We start from the raw sequence: 12,462 nt of genomic DNA, 5'->3' as shown, positions 1-12,462 counted from the left end.
AAATAGCGGAGAAATAGAGTATCATTTAACTCAGGCGTAGGGAGCTACACATTAGGCATAGTCAGAGACTGCTGTATCGGCACCATACAAACGGCACAGGAACAGCGTGCATTACCAGAATAGTCTTTATTGTGAAACGTGTCTTACAGTAATATGCTTCAGCTTCACTACTATCATGTGACGAGCGATGCGCTGCTTCATCTTGAAGGTTTCAGTTCATATGGCCTAGTAGATTTAATTGTTGGGCTAGTTGGTCTTGCATTGCTAGCGATGAATATTAGCGCCAACGAAAATTGAACTCACGGGGGAAGAAACGACAAAGGAAAGCGCTACGTTCACAACTGTTTAATGGCAGGAAGGGTTTCACACCTATAATGTTTTCACGCATGTGTACAATAAAAATACATAAGCATCGCAGGTAGTCATATATTTACAAAATCAACAGATTACAAACTTCCATGTAAATGTGGGCTAATAACAGTCTGTCCTTACCTGTCATAACGGAAGACAATGGCGCTTTCAATTTTCTCCTACATGATTGATTGACTTGTGCTGCTGCTCCGAAGTGATAAGAGATGTTTTACTATAGAGGCGCACTACTCATCATTGATACTTTGGACTTTGAAGGATACGGGCTTGGACAAGCGGCTGTGACAGTGATATCGCGTACTGCGCAAGAGTGACGGACTGTAACTGCCGATGTCTTCGCTGTGTTATGTGCTCTCTCTCTCTCCTCCCATCTTTCATCTCCCCCATCCCGCTCCCATGTGTAGGGTAGCAAACCGGTTAAGCGAAACTGGTTAACCTCCCTGCCTTCCTTCTCCACTTTTTCCTTCCTTGGACAAATAGCAAACGGACAAACACAAGAAGACGAACTATGAACGAAACAAATAATAACGTAAACTAATACGCAGTGAGACAAGGATGCCCTGTAAAAATAAGCAAGACATACATACATACATACATACATACATACATACATACATACATACATACATACATACATACATACATACATACATACATACATACATACATACATACATACATACATACATACATACATACATACATACATACATGCGAGCGAACGAACGAACGAACGAAAAACGAACAACCAATCGTGAAATGTGTAAGCACAAAGCACCTAGACATGCGAGTACTTGCGCATTCAAGACCACGTGCGGGTTACCAACTATGGATGAATTAACACTTCCGAAGGGAACCGCGAAGAAGGAGACCCCGCTTCGGAGTCAACGCGCCAATTTTCGGGATTCTAACCGTCCGTTCACCCTTCGGTGCTCGTCGGACTCTTCTCAACGCTCGAGCTGTTCCTTAAAGCGCGGACGGATGCCGTTTCCCGGACATCCTCGTTACTTCTGAAAAATGTAAACGCATGCCGGTTGGATGAGCACCGTCTTTGTCGCCGCTTCGCTCTCAATAACAGGCCGCGCACTTTCGCTCCGCCCCTCGATTTTCGAAACAAACCCGTCTTTCTCATACAGGAGCTAATGACGCCCCGGAGGCGAGCGGGACGACACGCTTGGTGCATCCTGAGCCCGTATCTCGTCGGTTGAGCGCAGCGTGTAGTGATTTACCTTTCGCAGGAGATCACATGCCGACATCCTCGAAGCCGTGCTCCCGTGCGGAACCGAAGCTCTTCTCGTACGAAGAAAGCTCTTTCTAGTATACAATACAAAGCGCTCCGTCTTGTGTACAATATCACACTTGAGCAAACAATCACAACAAACGTCGATCACTATGATGTCCTTGTGGTGGATATCAATTTGTAGAACTTTATTTACGAGTTCCATGATCAGGGACTGCCATTGGATATCTAATTTAGGTTGCCACAAAGTAGGGTTCAACCCGCTCATTTAGAAGTTCGCCAACTTAATTGATTTGACAATGCGAAACCTGGTCGTTGAGGACAGTGTAAGGTGTGATTTCGCTAATGCTTTCTCCTACAAATGTTCCCCTAGAAACAGTCTGCCGTCTTCTGCCAATGCTAATAAACGTTCTAATTCGCCTTGTGTACATTCGAAAGTTTGGAGCAGGACTTGAAGTTTAATCAAGTGGTAATTAAACTGCAAATAATTATGATGGTAAACTGATGCTAGAAAAAAATGTGGCTTCAGAACGGGGATTAGGCTTGTGTCGTCGGTTTTTCATGTCAGTAACTTCTTATTTGTAGACAGTGGCCCTAAGGCTCGGTATCCCCTAATAAATTAAGGGTAATGGACGCGGTTACTTTCGTAGAACTGCGATCAGCGATAACGTCTCCTGTGAAAAAACTCACCGTGACAAAAATATGTGTTGTCTTCAGCATACGATTGTAGTTTAGGAGAGGCCGTGACACCCTGTGACATTTCTGTTTGTCTCTCGCGGCCGGAACGTGTGGTAAACTTCGAACCGTACAGAGACCAGTGCCTATCCTAGGCGTCACATATTCTAAAGGCTTGTGTGAACCAAAATAGGTGCATCTATCTATTGATGAAAAATAAATGTAGCCATGGGTTCTGGGGCACCAGGATTTGCACCCTGTACCTGCCATACCCGATGAACATGTTCTGCCAGAGGTCTGTCACAGCGGCTTCGGGTACTCCTTCGAAATGCTTCTGTCCGGTACGGATGAACGATACTGGAGTCAGGGAAAGCTCATCATGAGACGCTGTACTGGTCACGAGAATCTAAGCGAGCTCTGAGAATTGATTGCGTTTCCCCGGCCACTGGACAGTCGGGCGTTGAGTCAGCCATGCGTTTGCGAATGGCTTCATTCGTCTTGGCGAGCTTTACTCGGCACGGCTAAAGTCTAAGCTATAGGCTTGATACGGATAGGTGGCGCTCGGTACATGTTGCACACCGGGGCAAAGTGGATTGCTCGTAGCGTTGTAGGGCTAGCGCCATCATCCGCGCAGTTACCATCGCTAGCGGCAGCAGGTTGCGCTCGTATGGTGCGCGCTATTGTGTGCGCACGTGAGCATTAGGGCTGTGCGGAGTTGGGCTAGGATCCATAATTACACTCATTCTGCCTCCCTCTGCAAGCGCATCGCTCTTACTGGCGGCGAGGTTTCGTTGTTTTGGGGAAAGTGCGCGTTCCCCTTCAGCTCAATCACGACCTTTCCTGCTTCCGTGTGAGCAGCGCTCCCGGCAAGAGGTAGAACCCAGTGGGTGCGATGGCCGAATGAAGGGTCGCTCTTCACGTGAGACAGTGGCGTACCGCGTGAAGCTTGCAGCCGAACCGGCAGACGTGGTGTACGGTGCAGTTGGTTTTGCGCAAAGCTTCGGCGGGTAGCTATTATTTTGGGCTCAATTGCGGTAACACGAAGTTCTGCTAGTCTGCGTTCCCACACATCTCGCTTGGCCCACAAAAAATGGCGGGCGTGACCCTGAAGAAGTGAAAATGAAGCAAGAGCACTTGAGCTGGGGGGCCAGTATCCTTGGATCGTCTCTCCCTTACTGCGTTGTCTCTGTTTGCAAGACTACATTCTGTTTTATGTTTCCGTCATCGGGAGGTCGACTATATTGTGTATAGCACAACCTAAGAGTGTGGGATAGCCTATACTTCAATTATGTCAGATATGGCTGTTCGCAAACATTCTATATCACTCTGCAGAAGAATCATAAACTTGAAGAGCTGCTAAAGAGTCTCAGCAAAAAAGAGCGAGGATGGGACAGCAAGTTAAAGAAAGCGCTCGCATAGTCGTCCCTTCTTCAGGTTCATGTTTCGTTCGTACAGTTTTTCGGCGGAACTTCCACTTTGTAAGGGCTAGCCCCGATTGGCTTCCACCATGAGTGATTGGCTCTCAATGCGCAGATCGCTCTCTCTAGTGATCGGCGTGTGCGAGTATGCTGGGCAATGATGAAGCACCGTCACATCAGGGAGGTTTGGGGAATACGAGCTCTGCTGTTTAATATAACATAAAACTTTCGGCTGCAGGGTTTCTGATGCATGGAGTAAAAAATGTATTCGTGGAATGGGAACACTGATAGAGCGTTTGTATTCGTTGTCTAGTGAGAATACGCGTATTTGCTCACGAATTTGGTTGCTTGGCCATTTTCACGAGTCCTTTTCTTTCAACTTCTTCAAGCCAATCAAAGCTTCACTAAAGGATGGGAGAGTCAGATGCAAGTGGCTTGTTTTTGGTTAACATAATGTGGAACACATTAGCGAACACTTCGAGGTCAATTCATTAAGACATTTGGCTAATAATTACTAGCACGTGGAAGGAATGTACCTTTATTAGCGTACAAAAAGGGATTTGATCTTGAAGCCTACATCCTGCATGATCTCGGAGACCATACCAAACCATGCTTGACCATGATTATCTTTGTAAGCAGTACGCTGTCTAGCTGCTATGCGTGGCCAGCTGACCTCTCTTAACCGGCCACCTGCGAGCCAAATTATCCCTTTTCAGGCTCCAAGAAATATTCGTGGCGCACTGCATGGCTCAAAACAGAACCAGAACGACACAATGGTCCATTTAACGGACCGAACGCCATACGTGGCGAGTGCGTTAAGGACATTAATCTGGCACACATGCCAACCGAGCGCGAATGCCCTGGCTCTAGCTGTAAGGAATGTATTGCACGGTCATTAAGCGAGAGCAGTGCATTGTGAACGTGTGCCTGGCATAGAACATACGCGGGCAAAGCTCGGGACTGATTTGTGTAAATTGGTGCTCCAAACTGGGCGTAGCCGATTCGAAGGCCATAGCGCGAACACGACTATTAGAATTGCTGCATGCCAAGGCGGTATTATGTCTGTGCACGGAGCGGCAGTAATGTCGATTGTGCAGTATTGTTGAAGCTGGAGAATTGTGCTGTGAACGTGTTGAGCGAGCTTACCTATAGGTGCGCATTGTTGCTAGGCGGCTTATGGGGCATCGATATTAAAGTCACGTGATTTTGAGGAAGAAAACGATGTGCAAAATTGGGGGGGGGGGGGGTCTATTTAGAATAGATACGTTTTTATTCAGAACTTTAGGTTAGTTGGATATAAATATGAGCTGGTCTTACAGTGATTTCAAGTTTCTGTGATGAGAGATAGAGGACGTTCGGAAACACAAAACACATATAATCTATACAAGGTGTTTCAGCGAACACTTTCAAATATTCTTAAGAGCTGCCTATGGCAGATATCACAATTCTAGTTTATGAGCTGGTCTACGCGAAGCGGCGGATAATACTTGCAGCAACAATTGAGATGCGAAATAAACTAATTAATAAACCTTCACTAATTAGGTTTTAGCTAATTACATTATGACGCATATTGCAATTTACAAATTCTAGTCGTGGAGTTCGCAAGGTGGATCAATAGGAACGAATTTTTTAGATGAGACCAGTTTCTAGATTTAAATTTGCGAACATTGCGGAGAAATGCATAGGCATCCCAGTTAATTTGTTAATAAAACGTCAACGTCATTTCATGCACTGAAGCGCACAAGTAACGGGAACGCAAATGCATTTATCCGCAAAATTCGGGAATTGATATTTCGAAATTGGTGTCGACCTGAGAATTCGTTCCAAGTGGATCGGCCTTGCGAAGTCCACTTCTACAATTTGTATATTGCAATATGGGTCATAAGACAATTAGTTAAAAAGTGAATTAGTGAATTCTTGCTAATTACTCGATTTTGCATTTCAATTTTTTTAGTGCAAGTATATATATAGTGTCTCCCGCTTCGAGGAGACGGGCTCACAAAATAGAATTGAGGTACCTGTCACGGGCAACCTTCAAAAAATCTTCAAAGTGTTCGCTGAAACACCCTGTATATCTTAGTAGGCACATCTCTTCTGTGACTTTAGTGCTTATTTTAACGCTGTTCAACATGATTGATGATAGTATAAAGATGGTCTGCATAACGAACATGTCTCCACTACTTGACTTTTGCGTAGGTTGCAAATCTACACGCTGGCATATTGATGGACCTCGCCGTCAGTTAGAACATGGCTTCATTGGGTTGATCAATGCATCATAGGGTCAACTCGACAACGCATTGCCCTTTCCTATATACCTCAGGAACACAACTGGTGTGATGTTATAAATGCTGCTGTCGTAGAATAGAGATATGCATATTCATATAGTGTGATGTGGACAGCAGAATTCAAGTCTATAGTTAAATAAGAGCATGCTTTGCACTTAAATATACTCTTTTTGACCCTGTTCATATAGTGGTTAATTCAACAGTTTCCTGACGCTTACATCGCAAAGCCTTTAATTATATATGCTGCTCAAAAAAGTGACTGCTTACATCAGGTCGTTATCTTTAAACAACTTTGGGTCTGTTTTGTGTTTTTTGTCTTGGAGTTTTGGAATCGGGGATGCACTTTCGTCTTTCAATCGTATTCCCGGGTTTACCTTGCATTTACTGCTAAGGTGCTAAGGAAAGCCTTTGTTCGTAAGCATTTATTTTCTATTCCCTTTGATTCACTCCAGCTTGGCTGTTTAATTCTTGGTCAAAGTAACAACTACATGGGATAACGCCTTTCCAACGTGACTTCACCCGGAATCGCAATTTGATAATCACGCTCCTACGATGTTTGAAGTGCGTGTCACAAGGTATTTGGCTTAGTGGGGCTAAATAATAAGCAGTGCATCTAGACCAAGAACCCAGCTGGATTATAACGTGGATTAAAATGGATGAGCCCACGCCGACCTGTACAGTCCCCGTGAAGGCGTCGTAAGTACGCTCCATTTTGATTCTGATGTGCTCCGCGTTGATTTAAACGTTGCCCTTGCGCATGGCCCGGCGAATCTGTCACTGTAATGTTTAAACTAACTATTATGAAAGATGCTCTGGCGCAGGCGCTCTGGCCGTTGTGCACTTTCTCTGTTCACGAAGCCGCGCGGCGCGTTGTTACAGTGGGAGAGTATGCTTTCCAGCGTAAGCTTGAACGGCCAAAAGCGCCTAATAGAGCGAGCTCGCGGGTTGGCCATACTCAGTAGAGCCTTGGACTAGGGCACCAAACCTGTGATTGCAGACAGAAGAATCCATCAGAAGATGGAGGAGGCCGTCTGAAGCCGCGAAGATCTCTTTCCTAGAGCCCAATAAATGTTTTCCGATCCGAAGCGCGTCGTCCGAGCCGCGTCCGCTTGGCCTCTCGTCACGCAGGTCGAACGGTGCGCGCTTGAGACGCTGTTCAAGCCTCAAGACAACGGAAGTTGCGGAGAAAGAACGGCCCAACCGGAGATAACGGTCGGGGTGTAAGCTGGTCGTGCGATCTCTCTTCGGGGCGAGACCTACGAGACAGGAAGTGGGGGCGGGCGGCAGCGTTTCGAGTGAAGCGATCCCCGTTCGAAAGAGGAAATTGCTGCGCTCTGCAAATACAGCGCTAGCTATAAGGACCGTACACATATCTGCAGTATTGCAGGATGTTTTTACAGAGCCGTTATATATTGGTATGATGACTGCTTGGATAAGCCGCTCTGGAATTGGCAAAAGTAAAGCTTCACGGGCGATATATGGCACCGTCGCTTGATAATGTCGAGCCATTTCGCAACTAGCAGCAGCTTCGAAGCGCGTCCCAGTGGCTCTGGCTCTCAGACGTGCTCTATTGTGTCCCCAGGAGCAGTGAGCCATTATATGATGGAATGGAGATAGCCGTGGTAACGGCCGCTTTGTAAGTTTGTTCGCTTTATTGCTAAAAGCTTCGCTAGTCCATACCAAAGGAAACCAGGAGCAGAACTTATTATGACGTTCAACTTTTACTGAACTTGGAGCCCGTCAGTTACATGGGAAGTGTCTAAACCCATGTTGAACGAGCAGTTTGGTGTTGGGAATTCTTTTATTTATTTATTTATTTATTTATTTATTTATTTATTTACTTATTTATACAGAAAACATCTTACAGGGCTTATCGGGCATTGAGTGAGAGGGCATCGTAAGAATGAGCTGTGGAGTGCAATGGAGACAGCTCAAGCGTAAGTGGCTGAAACAAAACCACAGTGGCTGAAACAAAACGAAGCACAGAATGCAAACGCATAACAACAAATAAGAGACAGCAGAATGAGTAAGATGTGCGCACAGGCGTTCACGAAATATTTCACAATCGGTTATCGCGACAATTTCACCGGGAAGACGAATCCATCAAGATGTGGGTACAGCAGATCAATTGAAAACAGTACTTTTACGAAAAATACGCTTGGAGCTAAGATGATTATTTAATCTTGAGGACGTACGGGAGGTGGTTTAGAGGGGTAAAATACATGGCTTATCAGAATCTGTCTTTCTTTGCTGTCTTTGCTTTACTGCTGTCTTTGCTGTCTGCTGCTAATCTGTCTACTGCTTACCTCTGCTGTCTACTGGTGAAGTAGACAGCAAAGCAACCTTGTGACAGATGTCTAGACGCTGTAAAGAAATATCGACCTTAATCTCCGTTATATTGGAGTTCCCATCAAAATTACGAGGGATAAAAAAAATAATTGGGTTTTACGTGCCAAATCCACTTTCTGATTATGAGGCACGCCGTAGTGGAGGACTCCGGAAATTTCGACCACCTGTGGTTCTTTAACGTGCACCTAAATCTAAGTACACGGGCGTTTTCGCATTTTGCCTCCATCGAAATGCAGCCGCCGTGGCCGGGATTCGATCCCGCGACCTCGTGCTCAGTAGCCCAACACCATAGCCAATGAGCAACCACGGCGGGTAAAAAAAAATTACGAGTGATACGCCGGACAGCGCTGTTTTGAATGCGTTCAAGCATGGTTATTAAGTATTCTTGGTATGGTGACCATACGGTGAATGCAAATTCTAGCTGCGGGCTATTTTGTAGGTATGCTTATTTACGCACGTCAGGAGATAAATTTTGCAAGTTCTGCCTCAGAAAGCCAATCGTTTTAAATGCAGTAGTGCAAATAGTGGTAATATGCCAAGAACAAGAAAGGTTAGTAGTGATGTTCACACCAAGGTGTTTGTAGGTAGTGGTACGTGACAAAGTCGTGTTACTTAAGCTGTTTGTGAATATGAAACTAGTGCGCTTGCGCGAGAGTGATATAATATTACATTTGCAAGTGTTAAGAGACATTTTCCATATATTACACCAGTCGAAAATAGCGTGAAGGTCATGCTGCAAGGTGGTAAGATCGTTAATGGAATTAATTGCTCGGTAAACAACACAATCGTCGGCATATAGTCGTATACAAGGGGAACTGTTTGAAGGTGAACCATTAATAAATATCAGGAAAAGTATATGCCCCAAGACAAACACACACGTGCGCACACATGCACACGCACACATGCTGAGTGGAGTACACCGCGATGGTTTAGTTGGCCGTCTGCTGTTGCAACATTCGGATTCATGCACCTATTGTCGAAGCACATGAAGACAGATTCCCCGCACTTTCCCGGCGGCAGCGTGTTCGGACGCGGTGCTTCATCGCGCAAGGATCACCCCATGGCAGACCACGGGCATCCGGAGCAGCGCCTCCTTTCAGCGCAACTGCTATAGAAATCGTGCCTTTCACCCCGCCGACCACAATGCATGCGAAGGATGACACAACGTGCTCGCGCGCAAAAGAAAAGCAGCGGCGCGTTCTTGTCGTCCGACGACAGAACGTAACCGGTGGGATCTTTTGTGTCGCACTTCGCCTGCTCGTGCGGTGGCGAGACCGAGATCCTTTGCGCGATGCGTCTTGAGCTGCTCCGTCGAAGAGCTCGGCTCTCCTTTGTACGCGCCGCTTGTAGGTCAGGCTTGGCTGTCCGTGCTGGGCTTGCATCTACCGCGAGTCCAAGTGGAGCGGAGAACGGGGTGTCTTTGCTCTTGAAAGCGGGGGCAGAACAACATGAGCTCGTTGGATGCACCCCCGTCTCGTGGTTCCGCGCGCGCGTAGCTTAACGAGGAGGAATGCGGGGCAGCGCCGGACGTGCTGCCGCAATGACTTTCGGCGATAACCTTGTTAAGTGCAACGTGGTTAGACGCGGCTTGCCCGGATGCCATGCTCTGGTCGAGCCCGTAACAAACCGCGTTAGAGGGTTTGTTACGCTGTTACGCTGTCAGCGGTTGCCCGCTGACGTTTAGTGAGCTGCGACACTGTTAGCTCTCTCTGAGAGTGAGGTAAACTTGCAGCCGGTGGCTCTTAACTTGATGGGGAGCAGGACAGATACACTTTGTTGGAGAAGCATCTGTGGTGCTGTTATTGTTTGCTGGAGTGATATAAAAAGTTTGCTCACCTGGGAAAAGGTTATATGCTTCCTCGCATTTGTCTTTGAAGGATATGCGGCGATAGAGGCTTTTTGCACAAACGCGCTTAGGTATAGCGCGCGTAGAGACACAGAGAACTACCGGCTTGCGCCTGTATAGGTAATATACATGGTCATGTGAAAACGCACATGCGTATATTTTCAGCTCCTAGCTTCGGCAAATCGCGCTTGTGCCACATTGTATCACGTAGTCGTGATGGATGGGCATTTTCTACTGCCCCTTACTCTTGCATATACAAAGCAACCACATGAAATACTCCAGCACCACGCGATTAGTCACTGACATCATAATCGGTGCTCGGCATATGCGTAGTTTAGTGTTGAGCGTTCTTCGCGGTAACCCGCCGGCTGCTTACCTCGGCTTCGAAACAGACTCAAAGGCGGAAGCACGTTTAATGTCCGTCCCAAATTGGAGTGAGTATACTCATACATAGCAAAATTAATGGACACACCTCGTGCAGCTGACATCCTCTATAGCAAAGTGGTGGTAGCACCATGGCGACAATGCACCGCAAGCGTGCCTTTCCTGCCAATTAGTCCGTGGGTAAACAGAGTAACACACTTGATGAGTTTCGGCTAAGCAATCGTACAGTTTGCAGTGCAGGGCTTGTTACTTAACATGGCTGCTGTCCAGACAGGGTGTGAAGAAAGTAGCCAGCATAGTAAGTATCGACGTTGTAAGAATAAAGCAAAATTAATGAGTGACTGTAAAGAGAAGGGCGTAAAGAAGGTACACAATAACTGAAGATACTGAAACAACTAAACCTTTGAAATTAAGTAAAACGACCAGGAAATTAAGGATAACGAGGTAAACCGCAGATGGCTCCTGTCTGTCGCAGTTCCTGAGAAAACGAGAAAAAGTGCGAATACTGGAATGCGAACATGCAGAAAAGATCACAGAAAGTCACGTAGCCATTTAGATGCCCTCAAAAAGGGGTGGCGGCGCATTTTAAGGTTTTGCGCGCAGGAGCTCGTAGAAACCTGTTGTGCAACAATCTTCTACACAGAGAATAAATGATTTATTTTAGCTGTGTAGCTTAGCTGCAGAAAAGCTATGTCACTTTGTTGGCCCCAGCTAAGAAAAAAGAAAAAAAAACTGTTGGAGGGAGCATTACGTAACAAAATTAAAGCCAAGAAAAGTCGGGCCAACGCGTGATTGTGTTTTGATCATGTTTTGTTGGTCATGTTGTGGTGAGTATTAGTATCTTCCACTGCCGTGGTATCCGTGCTCAGCTCACGGTCATTCGAAAAGACAACTGGTATGAGAGCAATGTGCGGCTGCCGCACCCGAACGTTGCAACGAAGACGATAAATGCAGACACTGCAATAAACATCCGAAACACCACAAGCACGTCGGAAGAAAATGTGCATATAGAAATGTGCACGAAATGTGCAATGTGCAAATGTGCAAGAAATGTGCATGTAGTGGTTGGCCGAGCACCCGAGCAAGTTGGTGTTGAATAATAGCTATTCGAAACTAAGCACAAATGGCCACACCCGCCAAGCGCATGAATTAAATTCAATTCAGTCTTTATTTTTCTCTTGGACAGAGAAGGAGACAGGACTAAAAGCTCGTAAGCTTGACAGAGGTCCTTCCCCCTTTATCAACTTGGCCGTACAGTACATAGGGAGAGATTTTCAATTTTTCAAATAAACACTGAAACAAAATAACAGAACACTTTGTAAAAAGCAGCGCTATGCACTGCAGCACAAACATAGGCATTAGAAAAAATCAACTATAGTAAAACAGTCGTGATGTCAATTTCCGATAGACAGAGCCCCTTCTCGTTCGATTATTCTCTAGATGGCATCTAACTTAAAAAGTATCTCAGTATAAATACGTAGGTGTCATTCTAACTGAACATATTTCATGGCCTAACATATTAAATATGTAAACGGAAAAGCCACCCCCCCCCCCAAAAAAAAATAATTAGGTTATTTGCGCCGCACTTTAGCTAAGCCCCCCCGCGATACTAAACTGCTATTATATAAAAGGCTAATTCGCCCTGTTCTAGAATATGCATATGTCGTTTGGTTCCCCTACAAACAATGCGAAATAAGCTTCCCCAATAACGTTCAACGAAAATCTATCCGTTTCATTTGCCAAAACTACTACCGCACTTTTTCACTAACACAGGCTCAACAATCTTTGCACATTGAGCAATTACTTTCACGTTATCACATTGAAGCCTTAACACTTTTATATGCAATTAATAAGTCCACATTTGGTCTTTCTGATTGTAACTATATCACATTTACT

The 12,462-nt window shown here is 45.6% G+C and overlaps 1 protein-coding gene across 4 annotated transcripts in view; it reads left to right on the top strand.

Annotated features, from left to right (window-relative positions):
* Positions 1–12,462, top strand: part of fw (CUB and Sushi multiple domains furrowed) — a 256,347-nt gene that overhangs the window by 149,689 nt on the left and 94,196 nt on the right. Inside the window, exon 1 of one of the 4 annotated variants that reach the window (XM_070539930.1) lies at positions 10,523–10,616. The exons of the other annotated variants lie outside the window; for them this stretch is intronic. Within the exon in view, the coding sequence (XP_070396031.1) occupies positions 10,598–10,616 (19 nt within the window). The 5' untranslated portion in view covers positions 10,523–10,597. Of the gene's footprint in view, positions 1–10,522; positions 10,617–12,462 lie in introns of those variants that run through there. 4 annotated transcript variants of the gene reach the window in all.

The sequence above is a fragment of the Dermacentor albipictus genome, chromosome 6 (assembly GCF_038994185.2).
Source record: "Dermacentor albipictus isolate Rhodes 1998 colony chromosome 6, USDA_Dalb.pri_finalv2, whole genome shotgun sequence".
In the NCBI taxonomy this organism is placed as follows: Eukaryota; Metazoa; Arthropoda; class Arachnida; order Ixodida; family Ixodidae; genus Dermacentor; species Dermacentor albipictus.
Note: the sequence above shows the minus strand (reverse complement) of the source record. Positions and strands in the feature narration are given on the sequence as shown.